This window comes from Cornus florida, unplaced genomic scaffold (assembly GCF_030987335.1).
Source record: "Cornus florida cultivar Cherokee Brave unplaced genomic scaffold, ASM3098733v1 CherokeeBrave_3.0.0_Hap2_Chr11, whole genome shotgun sequence".
In the NCBI taxonomy this organism is placed as follows: domain Eukaryota; kingdom Viridiplantae; phylum Streptophyta; class Magnoliopsida; order Cornales; family Cornaceae; genus Cornus; species Cornus florida.
Genome location: NW_026775581.1, coordinates 96,546,724 through 96,564,046, shown reverse-complemented (window position 1 = coordinate 96,564,046; position 17,323 = coordinate 96,546,724). Strand labels below are relative to the sequence as shown.

The following is a 17,323-nucleotide window of genomic DNA, read 5'->3' as shown; positions in this document are numbered from 1 at the left end:
AAGTTCGGCAAAGAATAAAGGGAATAGAAAAAGGAAATAGATTTTTTTACAATCTTTGTTAGATTCAGGTACAGGTAAAGAAATTTATATTTTAAATTTCTGTATTTGATGTTTATTATTTAAACTTTCCATGGATAACCTAGTTCATGAGTTTTGTATAAATTATTTAGATTTCTATTTATTTAACTTGATAGATTCAAGTATTAAATTTTCTGAACAGAAGGAATTGTCAATTAGTTGGAATTGTTGAGATTTCGTATAAAGGGCTGTAATTACAATTTTAATTATAATTGTGTATATGGTTGGAATTGTTATAGAAGTCATAATTATTATTTAATTTTATGTAGAAATAAATATAACATGATTATAATATTGTATAAGCAAGGAGAAAGAGATGGAAGCTACAACAATACGGAAGGATAAGTAAACAATTTCAAAAGTAGCAAAGGTGAGTCTACTCACGGGAAGTTTTACACTTGAATGTGTTAATTGTAGTATTGAAGATGTTTATATAAAATGAAGATGCTGATATAGCTTGACTATATTATATAAGGTTCGTACTCTGACTTGGATGAGAGTAATATATATATAAGGTCCATACTTTGGCCTGAAATGAGAGTAATAAATTATATATGGTTCATACTCTGGCATAGAATGAGAGTATTATATTATATAAGGTCCATACTCTGGCTTAGAAGGAGAGAACTATATTTTAATACCTGTAAAGCTGAAAGTTATATGTTAATGAAGTTTAATTGAAGTTATCAGATAATATTTGTTTATATTACTCTGATGTAATAGTGTTGCATTTACTGGGCTTTAAGTTCACTCCTTCCATATCTATATTTTTCAGGTACAAGGTCGAGTTGTTACTGCCAAGTCTAGGGTCTTGCAGGTTTGCCCTTTAGAAACTCTCTGGTCAGTGCCTTCGCCCTCCGGCTAAGCTACTTTAGAAAGAGTCCTTGCCCACCGGCCGGATCCACCTTTAAGGAAATGTGGAATATCCTCTTTATCTAATCAAATAAACTTTCCATTCAATGCCCATTTGCGTGACCTTAAAGGAACGCTATACCCCCTTGTTGATGGATGAACTGAACTGTGTGAATGGGGGAAAGGAACAACAGAAAATCTTTTGTATAAAATGTAATTATTCTAGTAGAATTTGGTAGTATAACTTGTAATTAATGGTTTAGTTTTGTCAGAACTCTCAAAAATGGGTTTATGGTTTGTTTTTAATTGTTAACAGTTAAGTAGGCACTCTGATGTATGATGACGTCACGTATATACGAGGTTAATGTAGATGGTTAGATGCATTTCAATTGTTCAATTTATTAAATGGTGTAAATTGGATTGGGGTGCGTCATACTTTGTTTCTCATGACACGTGATCCATGTAGATCCTGGTATCTGCACGTGTTGTGCACGAACATGTGTTCAGTGCACTAACGCAAACATATTTCTAATGTGTGTAATGTTAGACATTTTAGACCATCTCCAATGCAATGCTATATGAGCTGTCATTTTTAAAATATAGCAAGTGGGTTTAAAATGGGTTGCCAATTTTTAACTTTGCCAAAACTGATGCCAATTATAGCACAAGAAATAACAATTGTTATTTCTCTAGGGCCACAGAAATAGAAGGGACCGGCTCCTATTTCGCTCCTATTTCTTTAAGGCAACAAAGAGAGAGAAGAAAACGGCAGCAACAGAAAGGGAAGAGACCGGCAAACAGTGACAGAAAGAGAATAAAAGGGGCATCCTGTATTTTCTTTTCCCCTATGTGTGTATAGAGAGAGATGTGGAGCTTAATCTGATTTTTGTGTACGACAAAAAGAGAAGAAAAAGGGCGTCATGTATATGTGTCACACCAAACTTGCTCTCTTTTAGGTACTCTTTTTTTTTTTTTTTTTTTGTGGGAGTGATTCTGTGTTACTCAATTAATGCTTACATATATGGAAAATTTGATTCATTAATATTATTATTTTTTTAAATGATCGCAATATACGTGAGGAAAAATTTGGGTGAATTGGGTTTTTGAATTTGCTTGATATATAATAAGAGTTTTTTAGTTAGTTTGTTGATGAGAACATAAATTCATGATATTCAATTGCTATTACAGACTCATATGCTATCAATATCATCACAAAATAAAGTATTAGGAAGATGTTAAGCTTTTATGCTAGGAACAAGTTCTTTTGTTTGCTTTTCTTCTTCCCTTTTTAATTTGTCCTCTGTGCATTAATGTTTACTATTTGTCCTCATTTTCTGTTTACTTCTTGTAGACAACATTCGAGGATGTCTTCCCTGCCGAGGCAGCAAGCGTTGAAGAATATATGCAGCTGGTAATTTTCAATAATTTAGATGTTTGGAGACAATATAATATTAGTTGGTACTTTATCTTTTGTTATCTTGGACCTTTTTTTAGGGGGCTGAAATTTTAAGCATATTGTTTTCATCGCACTTGCTTACCAAAAAATTAAATATCAAATCATATTAATCAATGTCAAGAAAGTAGCATGTTTTCTGTTTAATTATGCAACATATCCCAAAACACCTATAGATTTGAAGACATGGAATAGAAGAATTTTCTAATTTTGATGGTTTAATTTGTTGTGAATTGCATAGAAAAAGTAGGAAAACAACTATGTCATTCACATCAATATAGCTTGTTGAATATTCACACTTGTTTAATATCACTGCTAAAGTTCCTTTCAGATACCTTAGGGAAATTCTTTCTGTAATGAGGTACTCTAGTTAGTTATTTCCCTGCTTGTTTTAATGACTTTTCAGTAGCATCCATTATGTGAATGGTTTTTTTTTTTTTTTTTTTGAAAAGATTTAGTTTTATGCTTTACCTTTGTATTTGCTATAATTGTGACAAGGATCACTTAAGCACATACTAGGCAATTTTTATAATTCTTCATACATTTCTAGAAAAAAAATTCCCGGTTAACTTATTTTATTTTATTTAGTTAAGTAAATCCATTTATATATAACTCACCCACATATGATTATATGTTCTTGATACTCCATACACAATGGTAGTTGGAAAAAAAAAATGGTAGTTGTGTCAACAAATAACATTTTAGATAAAATGCACCGTTGAAACATAATTGCTAAAAAATAACATTTTGACACTGTGGCATCTCTCATAATATAACTTTGACATGTAAAAATAGCTTTTTACATTGGAAATGGCCTTAGACCTCACTCCAATGACACATATGTTACAAACTCTCCTAATACATGATTCACGCGTTGAAACACTCGTTATGAAGTTTTTACATAAAGAAAAATTTTATTCTATCCAACTGACTCCTTATAAGACAAGACGAGACAGTTTCAGACTCTTTCTAACTCAAGTTTTATAAAGTTTTTATAGATACAACTCTATCAGCTCACGGGACTCGGATGATTCTGAAATTACAAACAAAAGTTTTAAATGAACGATATGGATGGTGCCATATCAAGTTCGCGGTATGAATAGGCTTTGCACTGACAGTAGACGACCCCCTTTATCATAGTGTCGCGGATGGTGCCATATCAAGTTCTCCATAATCAAATTTATTATAGATGGCCTTGAAATTTTGAAATAATCACCTTATTGCACCCATCATAATTTGGTTCACTACGTTTGCATAACCTTATTTTCATTTATAGATATTCTCCCAAAGCTTTTCAGAAGAGAGAAAATCGTAAACACAATCTCACTGTAAATAATAAAGTGTTCAGGATAAGAAAATGGAATTGTCCAAAATATATATATATATATTCTTAATCAAACTTTTTTTTACTTTCAATCGAAACTTTTTACTTTTAATTAGGTCAAATACTGTAAATTAGGAAATTATTAATTAGGCCAGCTAGTTATGTGCATGTATTCTCTTTTACAAAGAGAACTCGTGTAAACTTGTGAATAGTGTGTTAATACAAAGAAAAAGTTTATTCTATATTTCTTCCTTTCAAGTTTATAATATTCTTTATCAAACTTTTTTTTACTTTCAATCGAAACTTCTTACTTTTAATCAAACTTTTTTTTTTTTTTTTATCACAGATTTTGGGGTTTTAGATTTTATGGAGGGTTTGAGGCAAAATATCTGATTGTATTAAATCCCCGTATATATCTTTTCAGTGGTGATTTTGTAATGTCTGTAAATTAAAAAGAAAAAAGAAAAAAAGAAAAGAAAAGAATTTTTGGTGGGTCCCACCACTAAGCCTTAAGTGGCTAGAGACCATTTTTGATCTCTCATTCTTTCTCTCTCCCCGTATCTATCTCTCTCTCTCAATTTTCTATTTCATTTTCTTTTCTTTTTCAACCCAATCTTTGAGACAAGATTTATTCTTCGTTACTTGGCGGATTTAGGTGCCGTTTGAGGCAAAACGAAGCTCATGTCAAGCTCTACGCATCCATACCGGAAATTCCAGCTTTTAGCCTCTCCTTGGAGTTTGAAATTTGTGACCCATTTTTAAGGGTTTTAGTGCAAACTTGAGGTAGGGACACCTTAATCCACTACCTTCTTGTTCCATTGTGAGTTATAATCATTTGTTATGCCAAGCATGCTTAATTAGAAGTTAATTGTATCAATGATTATTTTAAATGTTGTCTAGAGAAATTCATGCATTTGAATGTGAGTTGTTTTATGTGTAAAGCATGCTTAAATGTATTTTGATGTATCTTAATGTGTTAATAATTACTTGGGAAATGTTGAACATGTTGAATGTTTAATTTTATGGTGTAGAATTTTAAATGCCATGACATTGAATGTATGGAACATAGATACATGCACATACCATTGGGTTTGCATGAAATGGGAGAAATTGTTCTTGAAATAAATATGGGGAATTTCAGGGAAGTGTTTTTGATGAAATGGTTTTATGCGAAACCCGGTCGCTGCGGGGTTACCAACGGACCGGAGGTTAATATAGCCTAGAGGGGACTAGGGAGTCGCCCTAGCGTGGTTGAGCTAGCTGGGCCCCATAATGACGCCGCGAGGTTACCAAGGGTCAGGGACACTAGTCAATCCTCCTCTCGTGTCGCGGCGGGGCTACCAAAGGGCGAGCTGTATTAACAGTTTGGAAATGATGTTTTGGATTATGAAAATGGGGAGCGACACCAGCATGTATTGCATCTCATACCATTGCATTGGATATACTTGACATTGAATCGTTATGTTGTATTATTCCCCAACATTGTATAATCCTCATTTCCCATTGGCCTATACTTTGTTTGGATTCACAAGGACACAAGATGTGTGTCTTAAGTGTCATCTGTTGAGCTTTATGCTCACCTTACTATTTATATTACTTTTTTCAGATCTTGGAAATGAACTAGTGGACGAAAATCCACCTCAAGCTTGAAAATTGTTAGAAGGTTGTTTGCTATTTTGTATTTTGACCATTCTATGTATATTCGAAGTTGTGGAAATGTAACTAAGTTAGTATTCATGGCCTTGTAACTTAAGAACGAACTTATCTTTTGTTTAATGTAAATGAATCTAGTGAAATTATGGTATATGTTTCCATGCAATTGTATCATATAACGTTGTAAGACAGGGACTTTAAATATTAATCTTGTATTTTGGGACTGTAATTATGATAATTTAGATTAATTGGTGTGTGGATGTTCCACCATGAAAGGAACTATGTTAAGGTATAATGAACGGATGAATGGGATGTTAGATGATTTTATGTGTTTTATGTTTTGGGACAGGTTGTTGAAGGCCCATTTTTAGGGGAGGTTATGCCGAATTTTTTTTAAATTTTGGCATCAGCTAGGGTCGTTACAAATTTGGTATCAGAGCGATGGTTCGAATACCATTAGGACGACGGGTAGAGGCTTGCCTAGGGTTGTCTGGGAAGTCATTTGCATTGTTATTTCCTTGTTTGGAAAAGTGTTTTGCTATGTGAAAAAGCATGCTTAACTACATACTTACTTACGTGCTTATGTGTTTATATGCTTACATTAATGTGTTCATTGCATAGTATTACATGCTAAATGTTTATACAGTATGTTTTTGCGTTGGGTTGTTCACGGTTGGACCTTAGTGTTATCGTTATTGAATATTTTCCTTTGTTTTATAGAACGATATCACGGCGTGAGGAAATCAGGGAAGTTGGCCCTAGACCGACTAGGGGTGATGTTGGTGAGAGCTCCAGCTCCAATCCGGAGGAGCTAAATGATGAGGACACATTTCTTAGGGACTTGATTCCCCCGAGAGCTGTCCCCACAAAGAGGGATAATATTGAAGCACCCGTAGAAGTGGGTGGAGGTTCTGTGGCACTGAAGTTTAATCGTTTGTTGCAAAATGTCGTGAGGGCAACGATTGCTGCTCAGTCGCAGTCGGCACCACAACCTACAGTTCAAGTTGAGGAGACGCCAGCTCAGAAGCGTCTCAAGATTATTAAGGGGTTTTCTCAGCTAATGCCGGTTATGTTTGAGGGAGGTGCGGATCCAATGATAGCAGATGACTACATGGAGCAAGTTGAAACTCAATTGACTTATATGGATGTGACAGAGGATCATTTGAAGATCATCCTAGCTACTTATAAGTTTGCTAAGGATGCTAAATTATGGTGAAAGTCGGTTACGAGCCGATACAAGGTAGAAGAGATGAGTTGGGACAAGTTCAAGGAATTATTTTATGAAAAGTACTTTCCGCTTTCCAAAAGATGGGAGTTACAAGACCAGTTTCATAACCTTATCCAAGGGAGCATGTCAGTGGCAGAATATGAAAACAAGTTCACTTCACTTTCTCGCTTTACTCCAGAAATGGTTAGAGATGAAGTTAACAAGACTCGGAAGTTTGTTTCTGGTCTTAATGATCGGATGAGGCCATTGATCACGGCACAGTTCATTAAGGTTTACTCTGAAGCAATGGAAAGGGCTTTGATGCTGGAAGCTGATAATAAAGAGAAGGATGCAAGAAGAGAGCAGTTGAAGCAAAAGAGGGGTGCAGGGCCATCTTCAGAATGATCTTCTTGGAAAAGGAACAGGGGTGGTCCATCTCAGTTTCAGGGACAGCAGTCTGCACGATCTGCTCCTACCACTCCGTTGCCAGCTGGGTTTGATAGGAATGCAATTGTTTGCTTTCAATGTCAGCAGCCTGGGCATTACAAGTCCAGTTGTCCTATGAGATTGACTTCAATTTCTTCAGCTCCGAAGGCTTGTTATGGGTGTGGCCAGCAGGGCCATTTGATTCGGGACTGTCCGAGTCAGGGAGCAGGCACCACTAGTGGCAGAGGGTCACGGCAAAGGCCGTTACAGTCGGCTACGGTTCAATCAGGTTTCAGACCACCGCCGCCACCACCACCACAGCCTGCCTTGTCTTCTCAGGGTTCACGACCAGCTAGGAGGGATACTCCTACTGTGTCGGCACAATAGTCTGGTGTTCATATTAGTAGTTCACAGGCACAGGCACCGCAGGGGCGTGTCTTTGCCCTTGCACCGACTGATGCATCTCCTGGATCTTCAGTTCTCCGAGGTATATTTCCAGTGTTTGGTTCTTGGGCCCGTGTTTTGTTTGATTCTGGTGCATCTCATTCTTTCATTTCATCATCATTTGCACTTGCATCGGGGTTAGAGGTCAGTTTTATGGATCGGGCGTTGTGTGTTGATACGCCAGTTGGAGTTTCAGTGTCTTTGAGCCGAGTCGTGAGGGACTGTTCCATTGTGATAGCCGAGCGGACTTTTGTGTTTGACCTTATCCTCCTAAAAATGACTAGCTTTGATGTCATTCTCGGGATGGATTGGTTAGCTTCCTTTCATGCCACGATCGACTGTTTCAGAGGAAAGGTTACAGTTTGTACTCCCGAGGGAGACTGTTTCTTTTTCGTGGGAGATCGGAGTGATTCCCACATTTCATCGTTTTATGGAATTCGTGGACGGAGTCATGGTAATTACTTTTTGGCTACCCTTATAGCCGAAGAGGATGATGTTGTGGAAGAACATTATCCTGCAGTTGTTCGTGATTTTCTAGATGTGTTTCCGGAGGATTTGACAGAGTTGCCTCCACACCGAAAAGTGGAGTTCTCTATTGAGTTAATGCCAGGTACCGCGCCGATTTCTATGACACCGTATCGTATGGCACCAGTTGAATTGGAGGAATTAAAAAGACAGCTTGATGATTTGAGGATGAAAGGTTTCATCCGACCGAGTGTGTCACCATGGGGCGCACCGGTCTTGTTTGCTAAGAAGAAATATGGTTCTTTGAGATTATGCATCAATTATCGGAAATTGAATCACGCCACCATCAAGAATAAGTATCCTTTGCCAATGATAGATGATTTATTTGATCAGTTGAGGGGAGCCAGTTGTTTATCCAAGATTGACTTGAGGTCTGGCTATTATCAGTTGCGGGTTAGGGATGAGGATATCCCGAAGACAGCATTTCGTATATGGTATGGACACTATGAGTTCCTTGTTATGCCTTTTGGCTTGACTAATGCTCCAGCGGCATTCATGGACTTAATGAACCGCGTCTTTCACGATTACTTAGACCAGTTTGTGGTAGTTTTCGTGGATGACATTCTTGTGTATTCACGATCTCGGGAGGAACACGAGATCCATTTAAGTATTGTTTTACAGATTTTGCGGGAGCACCGGTTGTATGCCAAATATGAGAAATGTGAGTTTTGGCTACAAGAGGTGAAGTTTTTGGGACATGTTGTTTCAGAAGGCGGAGTGTCAGTCGATCCATCAAAGATTGAAACTGTTTTGAATTGGGAGCAACCCAATGATGTGTTTGAGATCCGTAGTTTTCTTGGTCTAGCGGGTTACTACCGGAGATTTGTGAAAGATTTCTCCCGTTTAGCAGCGTCTATGACCCGTTTAACCCGGAAAGGGATTAAGTTTGCATAGAATGAAGCCTGTGAGTCATCTTTCCAGGAATTGAAGACAAGATTGACTACACTCCAGTGTTGGTGATACCTGAGCGTGGCTTAGGTTATGTGATCTATTGTGATGCTTCACGTAATGGTTTAGGGTGTGTGTTGATGCAGGATGGTAGAGTAGTGGCTTATGGGTCTCGACAGTTGAAGACTCACGAGCACAACTACCCTACTCATGATTTGGAGTTGGCAGCAGTTGTGTTTGCTTTGAAGTGTTGGAGACACTACTTGTATGGTGAAAAATTCGAGGTGTACTCGGATCATAAAAGTCTCAAGTACCTTTTCTCCCAAAAGGACTTGAACAATAGACAGAGAAGATGGGTTGAATTCTTGGAAGATTATAATTTTGACTTGCAGTATCATTCGGGCAAGGCAAATGTGGTAGCAGATGCCTTAAGCCGAAAATCTCGTGGACCTTTGGCCTGTCTGGTTATTCGGAAGTGGAAGATGCTTAAGGATTTGGCAGAGATGGGATTGTATTGTTTTGATGATGATGTTGACAGCGAGCCGGCATTCTTGTTTAGTCTTATGGCTCGGCCTACTCTTGTTGTACGAGTGATTGAGTCACAGAGACAGGACCCGGATTTAGATGCCATTCACGCTTTGATCTCCAGTGGTGAGACAGTGAAAGATTGGGCTTTGTATACAGATGGGGGTCTACGGTTCAGGGGTTTGTTGGTGGTTCCTACTGTTTGTCGTGAGGACGTCTTACGGGAGTTTCACACTTCCCGCTTGGCAGTTTATCCAGGTGGTACCAAGATGTATCATAATTTGAGACGTCAGTATTGGTGGAACGGGATGAAAAAAGATGTTGCACAGTTTATGACTAGATGCCTTACCTGTCAGCAGGTGAAGGCCGAGCATCAGAGACCAGCCGGTTTGTTGCAACCATTACCTGTAGCGCAATGGAAATGGGAGCATATTGCTATGGATTTTATGACAGGTCTTCCAAGGTCACGAAGGGGCAATGAGTCCGTATGGGTCATCATTGACAGATTGACCAAGACGGCTCACTTTTTGCTTATTAAGGCAACGGATGATGCAGAGAAGCTTGGTGTTCTTTATGTGAAAGAGATTGTAAGGTTGCAAGGAGTTCCAGTAACCATTGTTTCAGATAGGGATGCTAAGTTCACTTCGAAGTTTTGGGAAGGACTTCAAGCAGCGTTTGGCTCAGCGTTGCACCTGAGTACGGCATTCCATCCACAGACTGACGGTCAGTCGGAGCGTACTATCCAGATTTTGGAGGATATGCTTCGAGCATGTGTGCTTGACTTGGGTGGTAGTTGGGAGGATCACCTTCCACTTATTGAATTTGCCTACAACAACAGTTATCAGACGAGCATTCAGATAGATCCATTTGAGGCGTTGTATGGTAGACCTTGTAGGTCTCCTGTTTGTTGGACTAAGGTAGGCGAGACAGCCGCCTTAGGACCTGACATTGTACTCGAGACTACTGAGAAGATTAAGTTGATAAGACAGAGGTTACTTACAGCTCAGAGCCGACAGAAGAGTTATGCAGATAAGCGAAGACGGTCGTTATCCTTTGAGGTAGGAGACCACGTTTTTCTTCGGGTTTCTCCACGGAAGGGATTGATGAGATTCGGGAAAAGTGGCAAGTTGTCTCCACGATTCATTGGACCATTTGAGATTTTGGACCATGTAAGAGAGGTTGCCTACAGACTTGCTTTGCCACAACAGTTGGATAGGGTCCACAATGTTTTCCATGTATCGATGTTACGGAAGTACGAGCCAGATCCATCTCACATTTTGAGTTGGGTTGATGTAGACATTGATGAGGATGTTTCCTACGAGGAAGGACCAGTTCAGATTCTTGACACACAACAAAAGGTGTTGAGGAACAAGACGATACCAATGGTGAAAGTCCTTTGGAGACACCACGGAGTCGAGGAGGCTACTTGGGAGCTCGAACAGGAGGTTCACTCTAAGTATCCAGAGTTGTTTTCTTCTCCAGGTATGTCTTGATTTCGATGACGAAATCTTTTAAAGTTAGGGAGAATGTAATGTCTGTAAATTAAAAAGAAAAAAGAAAAAGAGAAAAGAAAAGAATTTTTGGTGGGTCCCACCACTAAGCCTTAAGTGGCTAGAGACCATTTTTGGTCTCTCATTCTTTCTCTCTCCCCGTATCTATCTCTCTCTCTCAATTTTCTATTTCATTTTCTTTTCTTTTTCAACCCAATCTTTGAGGCAAGATTTATTCTTCGTTACTTGGCGGATTTAGGTGTCGTTTGAGGCAAAACAAAGCTCACGTCAAGCTCTACGCATCCATACCAGAAATTCTAGCTTTTAGCCTCTCCTTGGAGTTTGAAATTTGTGACCCATTTTTAAGGGTTTTGGTGCAAACTTGAGGTAGGGACACCTTAATCCACTACCTTCTTATTCCATTGTGAGTTATAATCATTTGTTATACCAAGCATGCTTAATTAGAAGTTAATTGTATCAATGATTATTTTAAATGTTGTCTAGAGAAATTCATGCATTTGAATGTGAGTTATTTTATGTGTAAAGCATGTTTAAATGTATTTTGATGTATCTTAATGTGTTAATAATTACTTGGGAGATGTTGAACATGTTAAATGTTTAATTTTATGGTGTAGAATTTTAAATGCCATGACATTGAATGTATGGAACATAGATACATGCACATACCATTGGGTTTGCATGAAATGGGAGAAATTGTTCTTGAAATAAATATGGGGAATTTCAGGGAAGTGTTTTTGATGAAATGGTTTTATGCGAAACCCGGTCGCTGCGGGGTTACCAACGGGCCGGAGGTTAATATAGCCTAGAGGGGACTAGGGAGTCGCCCTAGCGTGGTTGAGCTAGCTGGGCCCCATAATGACGCCGCAGGGTTACCAAGGGTCAGGGACACTAGCCAATCCTCCTCTCGTGTCGCGGCGGGGCTACCAAAGGGCGGGCTGTATTAACAGTTTGGAAATGATGTTTTGGATTATGAAAATGGGGAGCGACACCAGCATGTATTGCATCTCATACCATTGCATTGGATATACTTGACATTGAATCGTTATGCTGTATTATTCCCCGACATTGTATGATCCCCATTTCCCATTGGCCTATGCTTTGTTTGGATTCACAAGGACACAAGATGTGTCTTAAGTGTCACCTGATGAGCTTTATGCTCACCCTACTATTTATATTATTTTTTTCAGGTCTTGGAAATGAACTAGTGGACGACAATCCACCTCAAGCTTGAAAATTGTTAGAAGGTTATTTGCTATTTTGTATTTTGACCGTTCTATGTATATTCGTAGTTATGGAAATGTAACTAAGTTAGTATTCATGGCCTTGTAACTTAAGAACGAACTTATCTTTTTTTTTATGTAAATGAATCTAGTGGAATTATGGTATATGTTTCCATGCAATTGTATCATGTAACGTTGTAAGACAGGGACTTTAAATATTAATCTTGTATTTTGGAACTGTAATTATGATAATTTAGATTAATTGGTGTGTGGATGTTCCACCATGAAAGTAACTATGTTAAGGTATAATGAACGGATGAATGGGATGCTAGATAATTTTATGTGTTTTGTGTTTTGGGACAGGTTGTTGAAGGCCCATTTTTAGGAGAGGTTATGCCGAATTTTTTTTAAATTTTGGCATCAGTTAGGGTCGTTACAGATTTCGTCATAGAACATGAATGACTCGGGATAGTTTTTGGATTTTCTATATACATCACGTATAATGATGATGACGACGATGATGTATGGGTTTCTCACACACAAGAAAAATTCTTACAAAGACTGCACTACATTGCTTAAATGATTTCAAAAACATATCAGTCATCAAGTATTTCAGGAATGCGTTGGTAAATACAATAATAATAATGAATCAATACCATGTTCCTTTACAATGATTTGTGCACATTTAAGAACTTCCGAGTGCTCCTATGAACTGATTCTGCATCAATAGAATGGGGACAATGAGAGCTTGAAGCTATGGCCAGTCAAGACATCAAAATCAAAAGCAGAACTGCAGCACAAGTCGTGTAAAGCAACGAGTAAAATGACCCAAACCACCCTTGTAGACCAATATCCTGTAGAATTAAAATACAAGGAAACAGAAAGATAAATATCACGAGGCAAAACACAAGTAAGAACAAGGATCTGGCTTGCATAAGAAATGTAAACACTTCTAAGCTCTTTCGTTTATCGCTGTAATCCTCAATCCTTAGAATGATAATTTTGTTTGATGTTACTACTAAACAGCATGCTACAATGTCGTGATGCTACTACATGCAATCACTACAAAGAAGTACAAAATAATATGCCGAAATAGTCAAATGCATGCCTTGCGAATTTAGTAAATTGGAAGTCATTGTTTAGATAAATTCGTCAAATGTTGCGATTTCAGTGAACCACCTAACTTACATTCATATTGGTTAAATTTGCTGAATGTCATAATCAAGAAACCAATGGGAGAAAATAAATTCGTCATTTTGCTTTTGCAGACATGGCATACCTTTTGAGAGCACTTAGCTCCACTTGATCACCAAGAAAATGAGAGAAAACAGAGAAGATAAGAAGCATTATAGAAGATTAAAAGCGATTCTTTATCATTCTGGTTTCACAAGAGAGAGCAAAAGAAGAGGAGAAAAAATCCCTTAAATGGTAAAGATGAGGCAAAAGTGGGGTTATGGAGTTATCATTGATGATGCTGATGGCATTTGGTGTGATGATATCTGGTGAGTCGGGTGGGTTGATGGAGATGATATCATCATATCGCCAATGGTGAAAAAAATTCGATCAGTGAGAAGATGAACTAGAGGTATGACTGTTCATGAAAGAAGAAAATTTTGTTGCAGAACCATATATTAATTCATATAGCTAACTTTTGAAATGTGTGAGTTACAGTGATCATTAATGAGATTATGAATAATTCATATGTGTGGGAACAATTAAACATGAAACAACAGAACTCTTTCCAGAATCAGCCTGAAATTTATGCCCAGTAGCATTTATTCAATCACAAGAGTTGAGTTGCTAAGAAATCCCAAGAGACACAAGTTCAAGGGTCAAGAACATGATATGTTTCAATAAAATGGCAAAACCATATTCTTGTAGCTACTTATAAAACCGAGAAAAAAAATCAAGACGTATTCAGGAACGCATACCTTTGAGGAGAGACGAGATGACACTGCAGAGGAAGGTACAAGTCCAGTAAATCCAATATCATATGCAATGCTCCCATCAGCTTTAAAAAGTCCAAAATTTCTTTCAGAGGTCGGCCCAGGCTTCAAGTTCTCATTAAACAAGGCAAAAACATATGCCTTAATCACTTTTTTAGGCCTGTAAGGGGTCCCCTTCTTTTTTGCCAACAGTTTCTTCAAATTATAATTGTAAGTCCTTGCATTTTTTACAGTGGCCCCTGCTTCACTTTCATCCCCACGAGAAGCCCAACCAGTTTCCGAAACAATGACATCCATCTTCTCAAAACCAACTTTCTCCAAAGCAGCATAAGCCGCATCAACTTGAGCCTCAAACATGTTGTAGTAATGCAATTTAGTTTTCGCATCATAAATCCCAGGATTTGACTGGAAAAGAGCATAGTTAATGTCAATGTGTTCGGGATCACTCATATAGGCGAGAAATGGGTAAGCATTAATATAGAAAGGTGAACCAATTTGTGAAAAGAACTGCAGAAGAGGTTTCATGTATGGAAGAATACTCTCCTTAAATACACATGCAGAAGGAGGGAAGGAATTAGCGAATACAGCCTCTGAATGTGGGGACGAGACCTCCACTACTTTACTTAGGTCGAGTCGGTCAAGGGCATTGTACACATTTTTGACAGCACCCACCAAAACCTCCCAGAGTTCCGGATCAGTACTCCCCAGGATCTCATTCCCCACAGCAATCCCTCTAATGCTAGTTTTGGGGAGGAATGGCTGCACATTTTCTTTCACCCAATCCATGGCACGAACCTCATTCACGCTCATCTCTTCCAAATACTCATTCCCCACTCCGACCACTATTTCAATGCCGGACCCTTTGAAGGCAGTGAGGACTTCATGACTAGCATCATAAATTCTGATATTCTTAATCTTTGCTGCCTTCAGAAGTGTCACTACACTTTCAGGTTGAGGGATATTGTCGGCAATCCTGCCATAATTCACTCCATATGTTCCCGTGAATGCAAGCACCGTTAAAACTGCCAAGGAGGGGGGAGAATAGTCCATCAGATACAGATTCACAAATATATGACAACAAAAACAAATTATGTTTTGAAACATGACTACACTTTGCCTTCCCCATTTTCTAGGGAAAACTACTAATTTGATGAGAAATAAGACCTCTCTTGTATATGATCACTCAAATTTTGTAAAACTCAATAAAGGACCGGTACACAAACTCAATAAAAAAATTGTAGGACATAAAGATTTTAATTACAAACTCTTTTTAATTGGCTCAATGCACTAATAAATATAAGAGATTCAATCATGCCCATTTAAACAGCCAACTTCAGTTCAAGTGAAAGCTAAGTTGTTTTTCATTTGAGAATTGAATACATTCAAATATAAGTATTGTTATACAATGCCTGGGAGAGAGGTTGCTGACACTTAAATGTGTGGAAGACCGTGAGTAGGGTGAGTGCAAAATAGACAATATTTACACAATGGTCAGTTAAAAATCATAGCACTAGTGAACTGCCCAACTTAAAAGGAAACACTAATTGCAGTCTCTACGATTTCTCATATATATTCAACAAGTTCCAAGAATACCCTAAGTTTATACAACTTAACATGAAGAATTAAAGCAACTCCTATTAAAACTCAAGCCATTTTTTATATCAACTAAATTCGAGCATCTATAAGAAAACTTGAACTAGATTTTATCTTCATAATTCATATCAGCAAGACCACTCAGCTACTAACAATTAACTACAACCTTATTTATTCAAATTCAACATGAAATTCCTCAACAAACCCATTGCATAATTAAATCAAAATAAATTAAATTGAACATTGAAAAGACAGAAAGGTACATACAATTGGGAAAGATGAGCATGAAAAGGAGAAGAAACCCGAGGAAGAAATAAGAGAACCCCATTGATCTGAATGGAGAATCAAATGCAAAGGACCATTCCCTTTTAAGAAATGAGCGTACAATATGTAGATTTGTAGCAATCCAAAGAAGGTAACCGTGGTTTCTGGAATGCAATGCTTCTTCTCAAGGCATGCCATGGACCCAAGAAACAAAGATTCCAATACTTCAGTCCCACAGTTCTGGTTTTGAGGGCTTCGAATAGATTCCACCTTTTTCACTCTCTCTCTCTCTCTCTCTCTCTCTCCCAAAGTACACCTTTCTGGGTTTCATGATTGGTATGAAGACTCTCTCTCTCTCTCTCTAAAAAGGGCTTTATTTATATGCACTTATCTATTGTTATATACCTTTCGTAGGTTGATACGTTGAAGTTTAGAATTTGGAGAGGGTGAGTGGAAGCGGCAATTCAAAGAGGTGACCAGAATGAGCAGCATTAGCCTTTGAACTGGGTAAGGAGATCTATGCTGGTGTGATTAATATAATATATATATATATATATATATATATATATATATATTTACATGTATATATATATATATATATTTACATGTATGATAAAAGCAAATCAGTTTATCCACTAATTTTTGCACGTGAATAATAAGGGGAAGAATAAAAGAAATGACCTTGCTGTAGGCATGTCCTAATCTGTTCAGGTAATAATTTATTTACGTGGTATTTATTTTTAATATGATTATATATGCCTAACACAACTGCACAATTGCACCAATTAACTATCACAAAAACTTTTCATTTTGTTTACTCAATAAGGACGAGTACAGAACCAAAATATAACAATATGACCCAAAAAAAAAAAAAAAAAAAAAAAAAGAGGGTAAAATATTTTCAAATTCTCCGTCTTCGTCATTCTACCAGTGACAAGTACTGTGTCGTTCGAATAATTATGTTGTTTCTGTATCTGAAAACCTGTAACCTTACACCCTCCACTCTCCTCCCCTCTAACTTCCAACTACCATCCCCTAATCTTCCAATAAAATACTTTTTGTAGTAATATCAATAAGTTTTAACCTATCATTTTCAATTACGAAAAAGAGAAGGGAAAAAACAGAGAAGGTTCAACCTACCAGACCAATATCTTCCACCTCAATATGCAAAATAGTTTTCTGGTCTGAGGATTTTAAACCATTTCAACAGCAACTTTTCCTCTTACCCGCCTAATCACAGTATTTATCTTACCAACTCCTTGTGGTTAATTACCAGCATCACATACCAGTTTCCTAGCAAGAACTGGCTAAAAACTTAACGTCTATGTTACCAATCCGTCTGAGACAACCTTACAAACATGTGTGGAACAGTTAAGAATGTGAAATCATACAATCTACTGGGAGAAAACAAGGG

General features: G+C 37.7%; 1 protein-coding gene across 1 annotated transcript; it reads right to left on the bottom strand.

The window, feature by feature from the left end:
- Positions 1-12,709: 12,709 nt before the first annotated feature.
- On the bottom strand, positions 12,710-16,090 carry LOC132284487 (glucan endo-1,3-beta-glucosidase 14-like). Its single transcript, XM_059786598.1, has 3 exons — positions 15,913-16,090; positions 14,038-15,074; positions 12,710-12,960 (listed from the first exon to the last, which is right to left on the bottom strand). Exons 1-3 carry the CDS (start codon positions 15,971-15,973, stop codon positions 12,871-12,873), a joined length of 1,188 nt encoding a protein of 395 aa, XP_059642581.1. The 5' UTR covers positions 15,974-16,090; the 3' UTR covers positions 12,710-12,870.
- Between the last annotated feature and the right edge of the window lie 1,233 nt (positions 16,091-17,323).